The sequence below is a fragment of the Lepidochelys kempii genome, chromosome 1 (assembly GCF_965140265.1).
Source record: "Lepidochelys kempii isolate rLepKem1 chromosome 1, rLepKem1.hap2, whole genome shotgun sequence".
Lineage (NCBI taxonomy): Eukaryota > Metazoa > Chordata > Testudines > Cheloniidae > Lepidochelys > Lepidochelys kempii.
The window spans coordinates 15,143,439-15,165,013 of NC_133256.1; the positions used below are offsets into that span (position 1 = coordinate 15,143,439).

The 21,575-nt window shown below is 43.8% G+C and overlaps 1 protein-coding gene across 10 annotated transcripts in view; it reads right to left on the reverse strand.

The window, feature by feature from the left end:
* Positions 1 to 21,575, reverse strand: part of PAK1 (p21 (RAC1) activated kinase 1) — a 115,054-nt gene that overhangs the window by 31,007 nt on the left and 62,472 nt on the right. For 6 of the 10 annotated variants that reach the window (XM_073335307.1, XM_073335313.1, XM_073335300.1 and 3 more), the window contains 6 exons: positions 20,883 to 21,093; positions 15,289 to 15,389; positions 12,632 to 12,779; positions 11,265 to 11,302; positions 4,640 to 4,756; positions 3,811 to 3,988 (listed from right to left, as the gene is read on the reverse strand). In XM_073335307.1, coding sequence (XP_073191408.1) covers positions 3,811 to 3,988; positions 4,640 to 4,756; positions 11,265 to 11,302; positions 12,632 to 12,779; positions 15,289 to 15,389; positions 20,883 to 21,072 — 772 coding nt within the window. In that variant the 5' untranslated portion in view covers positions 21,073 to 21,093. Of the gene's footprint in view, positions 1 to 3,810; positions 3,989 to 4,639; positions 4,757 to 11,264; positions 11,303 to 12,631; positions 12,780 to 15,288; positions 15,390 to 18,693; positions 19,322 to 20,882; positions 21,094 to 21,575 lie in introns of those variants that run through there. The other 4 variants (XM_073335342.1, XM_073335348.1, XM_073335333.1 and 1 more) reach the window with 2 other exon arrangements.

Sequence of the window (21,575 nt, forward strand, 5' to 3'; positions counted from 1 at the left end):
GAGTCCCCATCTGTAAAATGGGGTAATATTTCCCTGCCTCACAGGAGGTTGGCAAGATTAGTAAGGTTTGCAAAGTGCTGCATATGCGCTAAAAGTTCTTTAAAATCTTTCTATATTTGCAGGTGCAAGAAAAGCTGTTAAACTTTGCCAGACGCTGGGAAAGGGTGATGGGATGGATCACTTGATGATGACCTGTTCCGTTCACTCCCTCTGAAGCACCTGGCATTAGCCACTGTCAGAAGACAGGATACTGAGCTAGGTGGACCTTGGTCTGACCCGTATGGCTGTTCTTATGTTCCTAATTATGTTTGCAGGAGCTCTAAGTGGTTGTCAGAAAACCCATCTATGGGCCAAACTTGAACCCCAGTATGAGCAAGTTCAACTCTGCTCTCTTCAACAGAATTACACTGGGGAGACAATGGATGGCAAAGCTAGCAAAAAAACAATCTTGCAGCTGCCAGAGGGTGTTGCTAAAGGCACCAATGTGAAAGAATTAACACAATGCAGAACACATGGCCCTTTAAAGCAGATCCAGCAAGGCTGACGCATTTAACACAACACAGCTGTGGTGACTTTGCAAGTGTTGCACTCACATTGCCTTAAATTAAATTATTCAGCGGATTCTATTTAATAGCCTTTTGTTACACAATAGTCACTCCTTTGCTCTCTGGGGCCAGGGGCTGTCTTTTGGGCCTGTATTTGTGCAGCACCGAGCACAATGGGGTCCAGATCCATGACTGGGGACCACGGTAACACAAACAACAGTAAATCACAGAAATGTCAGGCTAGAAGGGACCTCGAGAGGTCATCTAATCCAGCCCATTGTGCTGAAGCAGGGCCAAGTAAATCTAGACCAGCCCTGACAGATGTTTACCCAACATGTTCTTAAAAACCTCCAATGACAGGGATTCCACAGCCTCCCTTGGAAGTCTATTCCAGAGCTTAACTACCCTGAGAGTTGGAAAGTTTTTTCCTAATTGCCTTCAGAGGCGCTACCCTAATTTATACCAGTTGAGGAGCTGGTCCTGGATTTCATTGATTCATATTTGTGTTACAGTTGATCTGCAAGTCATGTTTTATTGTCTTACATTTTTAAAATTTGCTTGTGCCAACTGACTACTTAAACGTCAGAGGTTGGGGACCTTCAGGATAGCAATTTTACCCAGGTTTTGGAGCAGGGCCTGGTAAAGGCTTCTGTTTAAGGGAGTGGGAGTTTTAGTGGGGAAAGTCCCTTTTATTTGGTTTTGTTGGGAAGAATGTGAATTGCCAAGGAATGTGTGGGCCCCTTACTGAATGAGGGAGGCAACCTAGTGACAGAGGATGTGGAAAAAGCTAATGTACTCAATGCTTTTTTTGCCTCTGTTTTCACTAACAAGGTCAGCTCCCAGACTGCTGCGCTGGGCATCACAAAATGGGGAAGAGATGGCCAGCCCTCTGTGGAGATAGAGGTGGTTAGGGACTATTTAGAAAAGCTGGACGTGCACAAGTCCATGGGGCTGGACGAGTTGCATCCGAGAGTGCTGAAGGAATTGGCGGCTGTGATTGCAGAGCCATTGGCCATTATCTTTGAAAACTCGTGGCGAATGGGGGAAGTCCCGGATGACTGGAAAAAGGCTAATGTAGTGCCAATCTTTAAAAAAGGGAAGAAGGAGGATCCTGGGAACTACAGGCCAGTCAGCCTCACCTCAGTCCCTGGAAAAATCATGGAGCAGGTCCTCAAAGAATCAATCCTGAAGCACTTGCATGAGAGGAAAGTGATCAGGAACAGCCAGCATGGATTCACCAAGGGAAGGTCATGCCTGACTAATCTAATCGCCTTCTATGATGAGATTACTGGTTCTGTGGATGAAGGGAAAGCAGTGGATGTATTGTTTCTTGACTTTAGCAAAGCTTTTGACACGGTCTCCCACAGTATTCTTGTCAGCAAGTTAAGGAAGTATGGGCTGGATGAATGCACTATAAGGTGGGTAGAAAGCTGGCTAGATTGTCGGGCTCAACGGGTAGTGATCAATGGCTCCATGTCTAGTTGGCAGCCGGTATCAAGTGGAGTGCCCCAAGGGTCGGTCCTGGGGCCGATTTTGTTCAATATCTTCATAAATGATCTGGAGGATGGTGTGGATTGCACACTCAGCAAATTTGTGGATGATACTAAACTGGGAGGAGTGGTAGATACGCTGGAGGGGAGCGATAGGATACAGAAGGACCTAGACAAATTGGAGGATTGGGCCAAAAGAAATCTGATGAGGTTCAATAAGGATAAGTGCAGGGTCCTGCACTTAGGATGGAAGAACCCAATGCACAGCTACAGACTAGGGACCGAATGGCTAGGCAGCAGTTCTGCGGAAAAGGACCTAGGGGTGACAGTGGACGAGAAGCTGGATATGAGTCAGCAGTGTGCCCTTGTTGCCAAGAAGGCCAATGGCATTTTGGGATGTATAAGTAGGGGCATAGCCAGCAGATCGAGGGACGTGATCGTTCCCCTCTATTTGACATTGGTGAGGCCTCATCTGGAGTACTGTGTCCAGTTTTGGGCCCCACACTTCAAGAAGGATGTGGATAAATTGGAGAGAGTCCAGCGAAGGGCAACAAAAATGATTAGGGGACTGGAACACGTGAGTTATGAGGAGAGGCTGAGGGAGCTGGGATTGTTTAGCCTGCAGAAGAGAAGAATGAGGGGGGATTTGATAGCTGCTTTCAACTACCTGAAAGGGGGTTCCAAAGAGGATGGCTCTAGACTGTTCTCAATGGTAGCAGATGACAGAACGAGGAGTAATGGTCTCAAGTTGCAGTGGGGGAGGTTTAGATTGGATATTAGGAAAAACTTTTTCACTAAGAGGGTGGTGAAACACTGGAATGCGTTACCTAGGGAGGTGGTAGAATCTCCTTCCTTAGAGGTATTTAAGGTCAGGCTTGACAAAGCCCTGGCTGGGATGATTTAACTGGGAATTGGTCCTGCTTCGAGCAGGGGGTTGGACGAGATGACCTTCTGGGGTCCCTTCCGACCCTGATATTCTATGATTCTATGATTCTAAGAGGGGAGAAGATTTTCTGAGGGTTGCTGCTGCTCTCAGCTGTACCAGAATGCTTTTAAAATGTTACAGATAGAAAGCAATTGTTGAACCATTGGGAGACATGATGGAAAGCTGGGCCTATGTTTTCCAAAACAACCAGTGATTTGGGGCATCTCAATTTTTGAGATGCCTTACCAGGACCTGATTTACAGAAAATGGTGAGTGAGCAACCGACCCTCTGACCACCAGTCCCCTTCAAAAAGGTGCCGGCCTCATGTTGGGCACCAGTCCCTTTAGGCCATGGTGTCTATGGGAGGAGAGCAATGTGGAAGTTTTCTAGCTATATCCTTTTGCTGATTTTATTTAGGTTTTTTGGGTGGTTTTTTGGTTTGGGTCACAGTAACACGCTTTGCTCACCTTCAGCCTAACAAAGTTAAATATAATTATCCTAGAGTTGAGAAAAAGCAACATCTAGGTTGGCTTCAGCTTTCACACTGAAAAAAATATATATGTCTATATTCAGGGCTTAATTGCCACAGGGTTTGAGCATCTGCAGCTCCCACTGGGCTTCACTTGTAATCATCATACTCAGCATGCCCGAAAATAAGTCTCTCGGTGCTTAAATTTGCACTTGAATTGGTCATTGAATAACACAAACATTGAGTCATCAAATGAAGCCTGAAGTGAAAGATCTCAGAATGTAACTGTCACAGGATCTCTGCTTATTAAGGATTTGGGAACGGAATTTGCCTCTAAGTCACCAAATAAATCAGAATATGGATTTTAAAAGATGACATACTTAATTTTTCCAAGATTTCTTCATCTGACATCTTCGGCTTTTTCTTCTGTTTCTCTGTATTCCTGGTCATTGTGTCAGGGGATGCTGTGTTGTTTTCAGAGGGTGAAGAGATAGGCGAGGTGGCCACATCTCTGGTAGGAGGCGGTGGAAGGGGCTCTATCACAGAACGGGTGTACACCTTTGCGTTGGGAGGCAAATATGTTTTATTAAAGGAAGATTAAAAATAAAAGACCGCTATGCACAAGACATATGTCCTTAGCAGTAGCATGTGCCAAACACTGAAAGAAATATTACTACAGTAAATAGCATTACAACATTAAGAGCTCCATGGTTGGATGCACGGAGGCTACTCCATTAAGCTGCTCTATGAAAAGCCATGAAGTAATTTACTCCTCTCCCAGAGCAAAGGAGTGTGATTCCCAGCTCAAGGAGACATACTCATGCTGGCTCTGATCGCCTAGCATGCTAAAAATAGCAGTTTGGCTGCAGTGACATGCAACAGGAGGGGTAGGCGCTCCAAGTATGTACCCATCTCAGACCATAGATACGTATTTGGGGAGGCTAACCCCCACACCTCCTGCCACCCCGGCCATATTGCTATTTTTAGCATGCTAGCTCAATCAGAGCTAGCGTGACTATGTCTCCTCGAGCTAGGAATCACACACCCAGCTCAAAATATAGACATACTCTGGGTCACAATTTGTTCTCAAGTATGTTCCTGGGGAAGTGCAGCTGTGCACCACCCCTTACCCTGGCCAGACTCAAGTTGCAGACTAGCCCAAAGTAGTGAAATCTGTAGGAAGGGAACAAAGATTTCCAGCTTGCTCACTGATTTTGTGTGTTCAGGTCGTGGAGCTATCACTGGGGGTGGAGCAGCATCATCCTCGTCATCTTCATCTTCTGAAACTGGCGGTACTGCAGGGGTCTCTGATACAGCCTTCACATTCTGCATTTTGGTTAAAAGACAAAAGATAGCCTTTGGAGTCCCAGAATAATTTTTTTTTTAAATCACTCCCCACAGAAATGGAATCATGCTTCTAACATTTAAGCCCTTCAAATCACAACTGGAATGATTATCAAATGGGTTTGACAAGAAACCGTGGTCAGATCTCTTGGATTATGCTATAAAGTGACAATTTGATGGCCTACGCATACAAACACTTAAACCCACTAGGAAAGTTATGGAACTATTCACATGAGCACATGGGTGTTTGCAGGATCAGGCCCTAAAAAAAATCCATTAACCAGGTTTCTTGGACTCCTGAAGGCTTGCTCAAAATTCTCTGTTGGATAGTAATGCACGCTGGAGGTAATTTGAGATGCATTATGCAGCAACGCCTCAATATCAGATATTTCTGGTTGTTTATAGAAATAGTATTGCACTATAAATTACTAGCTAAGGCTCTGATCCTGAAATGTCCCTGCAGGGAACCTGTTAAGAGCTTAACCAACACATTCCATTTCAAATGGGTTTAGCACAAGCCCTCACTTAAGAGAGAGGGCTGCCCAGAAATTAGCATTATGTGGGTGGAGAGATCCACTGGGTATGGTTTGACCAAAGGTGTCTACGCAAAAAGCATGGGAGAGACACTGAGTAAGCAGCTGGCAACTTAATCCTGAAAATAACCTAAAGAAATCTAGGGTACTATCTGGAAAGAGTAGTTTGGGTGCTGAGAGCCAGAACATTGTACCCTGTTTGATTCATTCTCAGGGAAACAGGATTTTCTACATTCCTTGTAAATAAACAATGTTGCAAAATACCAGACTCCATCACTGACTTCTATTCCCAACTAGAAAGCCCTAGGGCCTCGAACTTTGACTAGCTGCTCAGATCAGCAGGGGTATGAAGTGTCATTGAAGGCGATGAAGCTCTACACATGGTCAGATTGTAGAATGAGGCTAAGTCAAAACTATACTTTGCTACATGATTTTTTTCATTACATGAAACCACAAAGCCAGATAAAAGGGAGTGCAATTGCACATGGCTGTATGAAGAGACTGATCTTTAGAAGCAGGAAAAGCTTGTTTTCAATTTAAAGAGATCTGTGCCTCAATTTCCCCTCTATACAATGGGGATAACTTATGCTCATGGCATACAAACAAAAATCAGAGTATTTTATGGTGGGTTTTTGGGGGGTTTTTGGTCTTTCTGGAAGGTTGGAACATAATTACTTTTATTCTTAGAATCCAGAATGATAACACACAGTAACCAAAATCAGAGATAGACAAAGCAGGCTGCTCCATAAGACAGCAAGGCACAACTCACCCCACCTTGTTCTTGAATTGTTCTCTGCAGATTGATGAGTGAGTGTATGTTTCCCTACAGACCCCCTAACTTACGAGCAGGACCAGGAAACACCCCATACCACTCAAAGTGATAGCTTGCAATTCCAACAAGTTTCTCAGTGCACCACAATAATAATAATAATCTTTCATCTGACTAGGTTCTAGGCGCTCCCGGTGGGGACTGTCTCTCACTGCACATTTGTAATGACCAAAACTGAATTTAATAGAAGTCAGTTTGATCTAGAGATGTGTCCAGGAAACAAAATTTTGGGTGCAGATCCAAACTGCATAGTTCAGGGGTGTTTGGATCCCATGTTTTGGTTCAGGTCATCTAAATCTGATCTAGTGCAAAGTACACTGCAATTTTAGGTAAGAGGCTTCCGATTTTAGGACTGGACTCAACAGCAGTATGTCCAGCACCCATATTTTACACAGCTCCTACAGTGTGGATATCTGACTTGTTTTTAATCTGGTCTATATGTGCTTAATACCTATGTCCCTGAAAGCAGCATGATTTATGCATAAAATGTTCCCAAATCAAAGCAACTAGTGGTGACCTGCATATCCAAATCGACATTATGAAATGTGCCTAGGACACCTGTCCCACTGGGAATTGAACGAAGTCTACCAACAGTCATCAGATGGTAATGATCTGGGACAGATCTGAACAGGGCTCTTAGAGAATAAAGGGCTCCTTCTTCATTTACCATTCTCCTGAGCCATCATGTCACCCAGCTACAGGTGAAGGTAGTTTTCAGTCCTCAGATTTGTTTTGTGCCACTTTGAGTCTAGGGACTGTGAGAGTTTTTCTTCAAGTATGGCAAGCAAACAGACAGGCTCGCTACTTCTTTCCCAAAGATATTATTAAAAATAGTGACCACACCTGTGATTAGTACCAGTACCGCCCCCCCCCCCCCGCCCCCCGTGCAAAAGAAACCAACCTGCTTTTCCAGTAGATTCTCATTCTGGGACAACCCTAAGTGGCAGGAATAGATCCTGGGCAGATTGTTAGCACAGCTAAAGCATGTTGCTGTGCCAACAAAACAAGGGTTGGCAGAAGCACCACACTGATTTTAATAACCAGAGTAATAAATAACACGGCTCTGGGTGCAGATTAACTTCTGTTGCACGGTGTTTGTTATGGTCTCACCTACTGAGAAACAAGACTGACTTGTTCTCACCTAAACAGATGGCTGAGATCACTGTGGCCTCAGCACCTCTATATCCTTACAGCGATACCATATTCTCCAGCAGCAGTCAGACACTGTCCCCTGCACTGATGCTGTGGAAGGTCTGCATGCCACCCCTTTCCATATTATGGTCAGGATTGGGCCCAAGCCATGAAGTTTAGATCCAAATCCACACACTTTTCCAAAGTTAAAGGATCAGGCTGAAATCAAATTTAGTGTTGTGGATCAGGCTCAATACTGACAGGTCCTACTTCAGTAATACATATGGGATATAGTAGCTATATGGATCTAGAAAGCCTTTTCAAATCTGATAGAGTCTCCTTATTTCTACATATTCATAACTGAAAAATAATACACTTCACAATCCCTTCCTACATAAGGGACACAGTCAACAAACAAAAACCAAAATCACTACTGCCTGAATTTTTTGTAAACTTACTATTGATAGAAGTGACAGCCTAAACTGACTATAACAAAGACTGGTAAAAACAAAACTTCTCTATTTTTCCAGTTTCCTTTGTTTATCTGAGCACACTTTGTATACAGTCAATTTCACAGTTTCCCTGTTATTGTCATTCTCCTGTTCGTGTGGGACAGAAACAGGACAAATTTAAGTGTGATTGTAAAACTACAAAAATTAGCAAGGGCTACTCAGGGAGAAGAGTAGAACCTGAAATTATTTTTATTTATTATTTTGAAATAGACTAGATTTAAAAATCCTAGTATTACTTTACAAAATAGTGACTGTATCAAAGTGCATATTTCCCCTGATCACCACAACAGTAATATTTGTCTTCATGCTTTGGGTTCATTTTTAGTTTTGATTGTTCGGTTTCCCACCAGTTCCTTAGAGCTGGCAGAGAGACAATAATATGACAATATTAAACCAAAGTTACATCCGTAAAAGTTAGTAAGTTTAACTGACCCTACGTCTCCAGCCTTCCTCATACATTTAAAAACTGAGGGGCGCTTGCTTTATCAAAATTTGAGGGCCTAATTCTGCAAGACATTGAACGTTACCTAAGGAGGTTCTGACTCAAAAATTAGTAAGATAAGGCTGCTGAGCTCCTCACAGAATCAGGCCCCAGGTCAACAGCCGGGCAAGATGACAGCTTCCCGCTTCCTTATTAGATGTTAGCACAGTTAAACAGTTTAAGTTACTAATGACAGACACATTTTTACAACAAGAGGAAACAGTTACAAAAGCTTACAATGTAAGTTTTCCGTTTCCTTTATAAGGCAGACCCAAACATAGTTGGATAGGCATGCATTGCCTCTGGATGAAGAGACAGCAAACTCACTCCAGATAAAGGTATTGTAGTGAGGAAATGCATTTAGGGATTAATAACAAGAATTTTAGTTATAAGCTAGGGACGCATCAATTAGAAGTAACGGAGGAGGAAAAGGACCTTGGAGTATTGGTTGATCATAGGATGACTATGAGCTGCCAATGTAATATGGTCGTGAAAAAAAGCTAATGTGGTCTTGGGATGCATCAGGAGAGATATTTCCAGTAGGGATAAGGAGGTTTTAGTACCGTTATACAAGGCACTGGTGAGACCTCACCTGGAATACTGGGTGCAGTTCTGGTCTCCCATGTTTAAGAAGGATGAATTCAAACTGGAACAGGTACAGAGAAGGGCTACTAGGATGATCCGAGGAATGGAAAACTTGTCTTATGCAAGGAGACTCAAGGAGCTTGGCTTGTTTAGCCTAACTAAAAGAAGGTTGAGGGGAGATATGATTGCTCTCTATAAATATATCAGAGGGATAAATACCAGAGAGGGAGAGGAATTATTTAAGCTCAGTACCAATGTGGACACAAGAACAAATGGATATAAACTGGCTACCAGGAAATTTAGAGTAGAAATTAGACGAAGGTTTCTAACCATCAGAGGAGTGAAGTTTTGGAATAGCCTTCCAAGGGAAGCAGTGGGGGCAAAAGATCTATCTGGCTTTAAGATTTTAAACTCAATAACTTTATGGAGGAGATGGTATGATGGGATAACATGGTTTTGGTAATTAAATATTCATGGTAAATAGGCCCAATGGCCTGTGATGGGATATTAGATGGGGTGGGATCCTAGCTACCCAGGAAAGAATTTTCTTTAGTATCTGGCTGATGAATCTTGCCCATATGCTCAGGGTTTAGCTGATCGCCATATTTGGGGTCGGGAAGGAATTTTCCTCCAGGGCAGATTGGAAGAGGCCCTGGAGGTTTCTCGCCTTCCTCTGTAGCATGGGTCACTTGCTGGAGGATTCTCTGCTCCTTGAAGTCTTTAAACTACTATTTGAGGACTTCAATAGCACAGATATGAGTGTGAGGTTTTTTGTAGGAGTGGTGGGTGAAATTCTGTGGCCTGCGTTGTGCAGGAGGTCAGACTAGATGATCATAATGGTCCCTTCTGACCTAAATATCTATGAATCTAAGATGATGATGGAGCGGTTATATTTTTGTAAATTATTTTGTTTAATCCTTTTGTGTTTGCTTACTTAAAAAATACCGCACACACGCACACACACACACCTCCAATGTCCAACAAACAGCAAAACTTTTAAATTGTATCTTCTCAGTAAAAGGAGGTGCTGAACATGTGCTGGAATAGTTGGAGTACAGGTCAAGAAGAGAGAAGACCTTTCATTTTATTTGTCAAGATTAATTTAGTTAATCATCAACAGTGGTTCACTAATCAGACCTTGCATGCTAATAATTAAATTTGGTCAGACCATAGACATTTATTGATATCTGATAAAAAACAGGCTGGCTTTCATTTTCCAGATTATTTCGCATAGGGGAAACTGCTGTTCACTAATATAGAGTCCAGAAATAGATCTGTTTCTATGAACGCAGCAATATTCGCTAACAAAAATCACTTGGAATATAAAGCAGTAAACTCAATAGCAGAGTTTACAGGAAAAGGAAAAGAAACATTTGTAGGCCAGAATGACAGACACCCCAATTTATACCAATTTTTAAAAGTTAAGATGACAATTAATTCTGCTTAGCAGTGTTCCCTCTAATTCTTCCCACACATGTGTGGGATGAATTTTGTTATGTGCACCAACATAGGGATGAGGGGTTTGGGATGTAGGAGGGGGCTCCAGGACTATAGTGAGGAGAGAGGACTCTCTTCCCACAGCAGCTCCGGGCTTGGGCTGGGTTTGGATCGGGCGCCTCTCCGCCGGCCGCAGCACGTCCCTCACCAGCAGCCCAGAGCAGCAGCAGCGGCTGTGGGCTCCTTTCAGCCCCCTCCCGCCCCACCTCTCCCTGTCACTGGCAGGCAGCCAGCGGCTGCTGCCTACTGGTGGGTGATGGAGGCAGAGAGAGGAGCCCTCAGCCGGCCACCTGAGAGGAGCAAGTGGGTTGGGGGGAGCGGGGTCGTAGAAGCCCTGGGCCAGTGGGCCTAGAGAAGCGTGAGGGAGGGGCTGGAGAGGAGCCAGTCTTGCAGCCGCTGGGCTGCAACACAAGTGAAGTGGAGCACCGGGCCGGGCTGCGGGGCCCCTGCCGAGTGTGGGCCCGGTGCCATGATAAACCAGGTACTGTCTGGGCCAGGCTGGTTCTGGGGTGCCCCGGCAGGTCCAGGGCTGGGGGAGAGGCATCTCTGCCCTCCGCAGCTGTAAGCACGTGCGCAGTGCTTGACAGACAACTGCACGGCGACACAGCCTCGCTGCTTAGAGGGAACTTAGCTGCTCAGCCATATTTTGGGTAGGCTAGAAGTGAAAGAGAATGTTGATTTTAAATATAAAAATGTCTCTACAGCTATAGTTTTATTTTATGCACATTGTTAAACTTAAAATATAAAAAATATATGATGTTTTTAAGGCCCGGCTTGACAAAGCCCTGGCTAGGATGATTTAGTTGGGGTTGGTCCTGCTTTGAGCAGGGGGTTGGACTAGATGACCTCCTGAGGTCCCTTCCAACCCTGATATTCTATGATTCTATGAAACAAACATTAATAAAAGAAACAGAAAGCTCACCAGTGTATTTGATGAACTGTACTCCTCTGCAGATTTATCTGAAAACAAAACAGAACAGATACAATTGGAATTATTATAAATTACTTGTATTGCTGCCCAAGCATGCCAGGCACTGCACGAACCCATAGTGACAAACACTGCTCCTAAGAACTTTCAAGCTAAACAGAGGGTAGGAGAAAGGAAGTATTATCCCCAATTCACAGATTGTGACTCATGGCACAGAGTGATTAAGGGGTTTAAGTGACCTACCCTGCATCACACAGCAAGTCTGTGGCAGAACCAGGGATTCAACCCAGATCTCCTGGGTCCCAGTCCAGTGCCTTAGCCACAAGACACCAGACTAGCATACTGAGCCCCATGAATACAAATGGAAAACTCAGAAGTGCTCAAAGGTGTTTTTCTTCAATCTTTGGCCTCTAGAGAATGCAAGGGTAGCAGATGATCAAGAACAGCTTAGCACTTAAAAAAAAATTAAAAAGGGACAGAGTATTATGAAGAAGACTTAAAGTATAGTTCCAGGTGTAGATATTCCATGTTTTTGTCCCACTACTAATGTGACACCTTTTGTTCCGAAAAGTCCAGAAGTGCTTTCCAAGATATACATGTCACTTCCCCCAGCACTGGAATGCAGCCATCTCAGATGCTGAGCCACCACCAGGGGTGTTTGGTGGGTAACAAACCTGTGACCTTAGCTGGTAGCAACAGCAGGTTCTGATCCTCTATGTAAACCAGCCCCTACTGTTGGCGCAATACATGTAGCCAGGGCCTTATGCAGGCTTTTCCAGAAGAGTGAAAAATGCCAGTGAACAAAAGTCTGTGCAGAAGCACTCAAGAACTGAGGATGGAGCACACAGACCCCAGCAGGGGAAGCTATTACAAATTCCAAGACATTTCTCGCTTCTTTGAGCAGTTTTTAAAAGAGGCCCCAGAACCATGACTTCCCCAGCCCCAACCTCACTGCCACAGACAGAGCCGGCTCTAGGCACCAGCAAAACAAGCAGGTGCTTGGGGCGACACATTTCTAGGGGTGGCATTCCGGCACCGGCCATGCCGCCCCTAGAAATGTGCCCCCGTCGCCCCAGCTCGCCTCCGCTCTGCCTGCTCCCCTGAGCGCGCCACCGCCACTCCGCTTCTCCCCCTCTCCTCCCTCCCAGGCTTGCCGCGCGCAAAACAGCTGTTTCGCGCAGCAAGCCTGGGGGGGAGGGAGGAGAAGCCGAGTGGAAGAAAATCGCATTTCCTTTGTAAAAACAACTCTCAAGGTGTTTTGGCATTTGTTTGTTCGTTTATTTTAATTTTTAAAAGAAAAGTCACAAGGACTTATCAGGGAGTCACATTCAGTAATGCAGAATCAGAGATTTACCACATACCTGTGAAACTCATGTACTTCTGACTGTTGGAGGTCTTTTTGGAATTGTAGAATTCTAGCACATCGAGCACTGCCTGGGGGTTTTTCTTCTGCTCCGATTTGGTGATGTTGGAGGTCTGCAATAACCGAGCCCACTGCTCTGGCATACCCTGTTTGAGACATTCCAAGCAGTTACCACCAAACTCTTGGATGCAGTCTACACTCGGCCTAAGGTTGTTTAAAACATTTAGTTCGGCCACTCAGTTTTTGGGATTTTTCATTGTTTGTGAGAAGGCTTATTGGATTCACACCTTCTCTTCGCCCAGCAACCTAGGTTTGAAATCTAAATCCAGATACTGCAGTCCCATCCATGCAGGCGAACCCTCATGCTCACGTGGAGTTTCACTGAAATCAGCAGGCTCTGAATAGCCCCATAGCTCTGAATCCCGAAGTTCAGATCCAGCTCCCAAAGTTCAAAAGAGGAAGAGGCAGACCCTGTGTTTTGGTTCAGGAAAGTCTTATATGCAATATAAGAAATGTATTATTATGTGACTATCCACTTGTAAAATGACTACAGTGGTAATTTAGATTGGAAGCTCTTTTACCACGTTTGCACAGCACCCAGCACAATCGGGGCTCTGATCCGGATTCAGGCCTCCTGGTGCTATTGTAATGCAGTAGTTCGATAGGCACCAAATCATATTTTGGCCCAGTGCTGGTTGTGACCATTTTGTAATTCTAACAGCATCTAATTGAGTGTCTCCCAAACATTAAATACAGAATTTCAACACAGAAACGTGGCTTTAGCCACAAGTGAAATAAATTTGGTGACCGCATTTGTCAAGCTCACAAAAGACACTGAATAATTTGGTATTATTGTTTTTCATACTAGTGTGTTAGGGACTTTACAGGTTACGGCTCCGCCGCCCCTCCCCCAATAGCTAGTCTACATTCAAGGATAGATTGGTGGATCTGCTAGTCAGATGTGACAAACTGTTGCCTTTTGGTTAGCTCAGGAGAGCCCCAGAGGCAGTGATATGAACTACTACTGAGTGTAAGCAGGATTACAGCATAACCCTGTCCTCCCAATATTCTGCACATCAATAAAAAGGATAATGCGAAATAGATGCCATTAGCCTAAGGAAAGCACATGCTGCACACGAACAGGAGTGTTTGTGGGGAGCTGGCTGCTTCCTAAAGGAGAACTTTGAAGCTCAGTGAGACATAGCTGTCAGGGACAGCTTAACCTTTTCTGTTGCCCTGGCTCAGCAATGCAAAAAAAGCTGGCTCACTGTCCACTTCAACTAAGAACAGCTAGTGAAAAACTGGCCCACAGACCACCTTTCTGGAGCATATTGGTGCCAGGTTTGACAACTGGCAAACTTCCGGCAACCAGGTTATATTACTCCTGAGGGAATTCTGTGCCAAAAAAAAAAAAAAAAAAATTCTGCGCACATTTTAAAATTCCACAAAATTCTGCAAATTTTATTTGTCAATAAATAAATGTGGAGGCTCCAGCAATGGAGGCAGTGAGGAACACAAGCCACTGGCTGTACAGAGATGGGAGATCACCTGCAGCCCCTGCCCCAGGACAGGGACTCAGCAGTGAGGCTGCACCTGACCCTGACACAGCACAAGGGCCAGGCCTCCTCAGAAACACCCGGGGCCCTGCCCCTCTGTGCCAGGCGCACCAGGTGTGGACGGGCAGGCTCAACCCAGCAGAATCCAAGTGTGGAGGGGCTCAGTGTGGGTTGAGAGGGTTCTGTGTGGTGCAATCTGGGTGTGGGCAGCTCAGTGGTGAATGTGGATGCACAAGGGCTCATTGGGGGGATTCCAGGTGCAGGGGGAATGGGATTCTGCAGAGGGGTCCAGGTGAAGGTGATTGGAGCTTGGCAGGGAGGGGGGGCCTCAGGAGGGTGGGGGTGCTGCTGCTGAGGGGACACCGCATGCCGGGTTTCTACTTCCCACCCCCATTCCTTCCCCCTTCCCCATTCCCTCCTTTTCCCCTCCCCATAGTCTCCTACCCCTATCCCCCTCCCCTCACTCCTATCCCACTCCCCCTGCCCTATCCCACCCCCCTTACTTCCGCACTGCCCTGCCCCACTGTGGGCACTCAACCTTGTACAGAAAACAGGAAGGCTCCCAAGCACACAGAAGAGGAGCACAACCAGCACTAGGCCCCAGAAGGCAACATCCAGCTGCAGAGTCAGCAGCCGGAGCTGAACCTTCCTTCAGCCAGGTAGGTCTGCTCTTGCAGAAATGGGGGGCCTCCCCACTGGAGGCAATGGCATGTGACCCCACATGCTCCCCCACACCTTGCCTCTGTTGGAGGGCTGGGGCAATGCCTCCCCCAAACTCGCTGCTCTGTGCACCAGAAACCATGTGGGCGCATGACTGCTCTTGAGGCTTTCCTTTGCTTCCTTGTTATTTTCTGCAGAGAAGCAAAGAAATATGCGGAGGAACCTGAATTCTGCATCCACGCAGTGGCACAGAATTCCCCCAGGAGTACTCTACACATGAATTACACTGGGTGGGATTCTCTGGCCCGTGTTATGCTGGCGATCGGACAAGATGATCACAATAGTCCCTTCTGGCATTACTTTATGAAAGATGAATATGTCCCAGCTCCATTAATGATAAACAACTGTGTAATCCTCCTTTCCCCCCAGAAACACTTACCGTGAATTCTCCTGTGACAGCATCAAATCCAACATGAATCGTGTGTTCAAAATCTGAAGGGAGGGAAATTTCTGGCCGTTCTTTCTCCTTCTTTTTATTGGCTGTATATGAGAGAGAGAGAGAGAGAGAACGAACATCAAGAACAAAGAATACTTCCATGGCAGTTCACAGTACATCCTCTGCAACCAAATACACAACAAAAACATATGATCTGTGGCAACGTGAAAAAGATTCTGACTGCACACTGATAAAGATTTAATCTTATGGGACAACCATATTCTGATATTCTTGATATTTGCATTTGTAGGCCACACAGAGCCCAGAGAGGGTGATGAGTCCACACACAAATGGGAGAGACTGTCCCGCATAGTTTATGTTTTCCAGCTGCTGTCTTGTCAAATGCAAAACAAATGCTACTCAGCTATATAGGCAGACCTTGTTCCCCAAAGTATTCATATCACCAAAACGGAGGTTTTAAAGACACCCACCTACCCTAAAAGCCACCATTTTAACCCATTATATTGCAAACATGTATTGTGTTTTCCAAGTTTAACCAGGTAGTCTTATTTGAGTCCTGTGCTCATAAGACCAGATTCTGCTCTCAACTGTATCCATAAAAATCCAGAGTAACATTATAGAGGTTAATGGCTTTACTCCAGATTGATCATGTACTGCGAAACAGAGCAGAATAAGGTACATAGCCTTAAACGTTTGTCTAAAACAACATTAAGTCCTTGGGTATTTTTCAGTGTAAGTGGAGAGAATGTTAAATAGTGACAGCTTTGGAAAAGGGAGGAATGAAAGAAGGGCAGATGGAATACTGGAGGATCCCACACGGAGAGAGACACTAGGAGGAACCAGAAGTATCTTCTGGTGAACAGATGTTGAGCATCTGCAGCATGCAGGGCAACCAAAGAGGGGAGTAGCAGCCGCAATTGGCAGAAATACAGAGGAAGCTGAGGGCAGGGAGAAGGAAAGTGAGACAAAGGTATGCTGAGAAAGCCAATAGATCAAGGAGGCTCAGGAACTCTAAGACAACTGAAATGGATGTGTGAAGTACTAGAACAGTGGTTCTTAACCTTTACTGCAGCCTGCACCCCTTTGGTTCTCAAAATATGTTTTTGCACCCCTTATCAAAAATTGTTGAAATAGGTCAGTTCTTTAAACCTAGATATATCATAATTACAGCATGAAAGAGAGAGAGAATTATATACATATAAACATAGGTTTGATTAAACAAAGTAGTTGTACTTACGTGCCTGTGCTTAATTTGTGTTTTCGATGATTTACCAACTAAAAAAATCTGGCATGTCTCGCACCCCCAGAAAGGGCATCTTGCACCCCAGGTTAAGAATCACTGTACTAGAGCATTAAAGAATGTTAGAACATTTACTGTCGAGAATTCATGGCACGGAACTTTTTAACTTCTATATTTGGATTTACTGAATACCAGGATATCCTGCTAAACACCTAAATTCTGCGTCTGTAAGGATACAACTTTTCACTAACCAACATCTCCAGCATCCATTTTCAAACAGCATAATGAGCAAGTCAAGCTTTGCTCCACTGATTGCAGCTACTGCTTTCAAATTCATATTAAATACAAAAATGCATATTCAAGAAGAAGTCTCAATAAAACAGGGCTGTAGCTTGGATAAGCCTAAATTACAGACTGGGTAAACAATGTTTTCAATAATGAATTAAATAATTTAATTGCATCTACTGCATTAAAAATTCATAGTTCTCTCAATATCCAGCTCTCATGCAGAGATTAAATTGGAGATAAAGCCGCATTGGCTCATTCTAGTAAACATGACTGTGCTTTGTATACATGTGGACATGAATTGTAATCTTTGTCGGGAATCTCACGATTCTTTTGAGGCCCACGTAACTGAAGTGAGTAACCATGTGATCTTATGGCTGTAACATTGGTCTTTCCTCAAAGCACCAGCTTCCTACTGCTTATCCACCAGTCATGTCATGTCATGTCTAAAATTTGATTGTAAACTCTTTGGGGCAACCACCAACGACCTGATTCTAATCTCTCTTAATTTGTGCGATTCCTAACCGATGTGAGCAAGATTAGAATCAAGCCCCACGTTTTCCTATTTGTCCAGTAGAGCCCCAAACACAGCTTTGGAGGTGGTAAAAATAAGAATAACTACTTCTAGACCCGGTTTAAATAAGCAGGCACTCAATGCTTAAACAGGCTTTCTGATTCTAATGAACTTGCTCAAATCGGAGAAACAGATCTCAAAGCATAAATGCATTAAAATATTAACACTATCATTGCTTTTCATTGACGATACTGTATATCACAGAATGAGGTATAGGCTAAAAAGGATTAGATTTAAAGACACTGCCAGCCTTGCGCTACACTTTAATCCCACTTTATAGCCTTTATGGATATCTTACCCTGGGCTTTGTAATGGCACATATGGGACAAACGAAAACTCTTTAGGAGTTTCAGAAGAAAAACAATCTTCCTAGAAATACCCATCTATTGTTGATTACTTTATTTCCATTAATGCCCCCATTAAACTGTAAGGTTCTGAGGAATAAAAGTAAACTGAAATGTATGCTTGAAAAATTTCAGTGAGTGGCCATGATTACATTCTCACAGTGAACCTTTCATAAACTAGCAAGTTTTTTCTGTAATGTGCCAGACACTGGGTATGAGTTCCTCAGATGAAGATAATAATTCTCTCTCAATACAAGGGGGACTTGCTAACTCAAAATCCTCGGTTGAGAATTCCAAGACAATAATAGACTTTCCAACTAATTAATATCTCGCGAGAGAGGCTGAGCACCCACAAATCTCACTGAAGACAACGAAGCTGTGGATCAGCACGTCTAGGCATGACACCCCCTCACCGTTAAGTCTATATCCAAACATCAGAATTATGTCAGAAGCTGAACTACCCAGTAAGGAGGCCAGAATTCCACAATGCTACCCAACCCGCACAATGGAAAAGCTAGCCACATAACACCATAGCTCCCAGGCATTCTAAGTTGGAGCTCCACCAGGGACAGCTTCTGATTCACCCCACAGAACCTCAAGTCATCTTACCACCTCTTCCTGAGCCACTTGGAAAAGTCACCTGGAACACTTCCTACCCCTCTAGCATTTCAGTAGGTGGTGCTATTGTAGCCATACAGCAGACACAGCTCTGCAAAGGAGAAACCATCATCATTCAGCTCATTGAATCAATGAGGTTCTTTCCATAATTGTTTTATATGACTTGCTACCGAAGTATTTGCCAATACTGCTTTCTGCAATCCTCAATTTATAATAGTATAAAAAAATCAATCTAAAGTCCAATATTATTGGTCAGGCCTGCTCCTCAGTGTGCCAGAGCTGTACAGTCTTTATGCAGTTCCATCACAGTAGAGATTATACCCTACCTTAATTAGCCCTTCTTTTACTCCAGCCAACTCAGTAGCTGAACTGTAAGCCTTAATTAAGCTGGGTTCTTGTAGTAATTAGGTTCGTGCATTAGGAGATTCTCTAAGGCTGATCAGCCAACGGATTTTCTATTGACAATTCATCAGCACTTCACGTCAGGAGTGTGGTAGGCAGTCGGAGGTTACTTGAATGAACTCACATATTGGTCTGTCAGTCGTCCTACCAGGAGCCAGGGTGGCAATCAGGCTAAAAGGCCTCTGACAGAGGCAGCAGGAGAAAGCTGCCACTCTGGTTCGGGCAGGTGCATTGCAACAGAAGACTCTTCTGGCCTTGGCAATGATTCTCTTTTGCCTGAGTGGCTACCATGTTGGAATGTCCACAAGAAGCCAACATCCTCTGACATCAATGGTGGTCTGCTCACGGACTTCAAATTGGAGATGGATCACACCCTCGATGCAAAGAAAACCCAGAGTTGCTGAAGCATCACATTATGGCACTCCTCCTCTTTAGCTCCCAGTTTTGGTGGGGAAGGAAACAATCATGTCAGTATAGAAACAGACCTGGTAGCGTAGCCCTTTTATGGGAAGTATGCAGACAGTGGTCAGCAAACAAGCCTGCAACAGCCAACAGCAAGGGTGCTGTCCTATCTGCTAGAGACAAAAACTACGCAGGACTCAGATCTGGAAAGCTCCTTTGGAACAAGTTACATAACCTCAAAAGGCTCTATTACCTTGTCGTCGCCTATTGGTAGAAAAAAACTATGTATCTGGTGCTGAGACACCAAACACTGTACTTACCATTGTATACACAGTGGGAGAGAGAAACCTGGGCCAGTTTAAAAAAAAAATAATAAGTAGATGTTTTATTAACATTTGAGAGCATGACAGGTAAAGGGGGGATAGGGAAAAGTTATAGACGTGTTATGACAGCCAAGGCTTATTTTCACCTAACTGCATGTGAACTGACTCACTTTTAACCAAGTGCTTTGCATTCATGTTTAATGGCATCGCGCATCCTTAACATACCTACACGCCTACTGGAGAATGGCACTGTAATAGATATGAAACTGACTGTCTGCTTCCCAGAGGTGGTTAACTAGTATAAACAGCAATTAAGTTACTCTTAGGCCACAGAACTAGGATTAGTCTTTTCCTTCTAGCAAGGATTTAGGAGCCTGACTCCTTATTGAAACAGCTGAAAATGTAGATACAAAAATTAGAGAAAGATCTTATTTATTTAGCACCCAACTACCATGGCGATGGACACTATGAATCCTTAAAAAGAGACTGAAAAAGGGATATATCACAGAGATGGGCTCCTTACAAACAGATTAAACAGAGATATAAAAGGAAGCAGCACAAATTAAGGACTAGAGAATTTCTTTCATCATTGATTCATGTGATAAATGTACAACCTTCAAAATATACTAATGGAAGAAATTAAAATTGCATGTACAGTACATCAGTTCTGTCCCTTATTCCCATCTTGCCTGTTATATTCCTTATTATAGCTGAAGGAATTCATTCAATACAAGTTAATGGGCAAGAAGTTATAGGGATAGATTATTTTTAGCAGTGGACAATGTTGGTTCCAAAATTCTGAAATAAGATAGGATGACAAAGACTCATCTTAGACATTAAGCTCTTCAGGGCTATGGCTCACATAGCAACATGTGACAGGACTGGTAAGAAATAGTCTTTTAGGCATACTTGCACTCTTCCAGCCTGCTTTCAGTTTCACCAATGCAGAAGGCCAGCAGAGCTCCTTCAGAAGGCCCATCTGCAGTGGTTGCAAAAACCAAGACCAAAAAAACCCCAAAAAAACCCAACAAACAAACCTCACTGAACTTTGGAAAGGCAGCTGTGACAGGCCCTGAGAACAGGGACATTCCCAGTTGTCAGGGACAAAGACACTGTAATCACAGATCTCACAGAAACACACACACACATACTTTATCAACCAACAGACTAAGAGAAGGAATGGCGAGTTTGTGAGAGTAATGGCATGAATTATTAGGAAAGCAGATACCCAGCTAGTCACCACAGGCAGTCCTTATTCCCAGTATGGCCAAAAAATTTATGTGAACTATTAGACCTTGTGAACTATCCTCTACATTCTAAAGAATCATTAACATCATTCCCCAGCAACATGCAAAGAGGAAACTATTGTAAAGATTAAAATACTGTACTTTTATCTCCTGGCAATATAGATCGGTAAAATCGGTCTCTCTTTTTCTTTTCTTCAGGGTTGGGAGGCAAAGGTTTTGAGCCATGATTTAAAGTCCCAGTGTCTTTGCTTCCAGATCCAATCATAGTGCTGGTATTTCTCATTGGAGGGGCTGGAGGCTTGTCTTCCGCTTCCACACCATTATTAGACATCTTCAGCAAAAGAAGCTGTTACTAGGACCAGGAAAAAGAAATAATCACTTTTGTGCATTTTTTTTTAATTACAGTAGCAAATTGATCCTTCAAATAAATTGTGCATCAGCTCTGTCTTTTAGTTTATGTTAATTACCTGCAGATAACAAACTTGCATAAAAAATTTCTTATGGGGGCCAATGCACAGTCCCACTGAAGTGGTGCCAAAATTCCCATTTATTCACTAGCAATCAGGATTTGGCCCTTGGACCACAACTCTTAATCCGGTCATAATTATTTCCCATACAAAGACAAAGTTTAAAGGTTCTTTCAGAGTTACTGACATCATGCACTGCCTTTTAGGGCTATTTCATTTCATTGAGCTGGTAAAAAAACCACTGGATCCTCCACATGCATACAGTAACTCTTCATGTAAATCATCCTTAAAATGCAGATTTAAACAAAGAAGCTACTGTACTTGCAGAATAACCCATTAGCAGCACAATTAACTCATTCCTCTCACC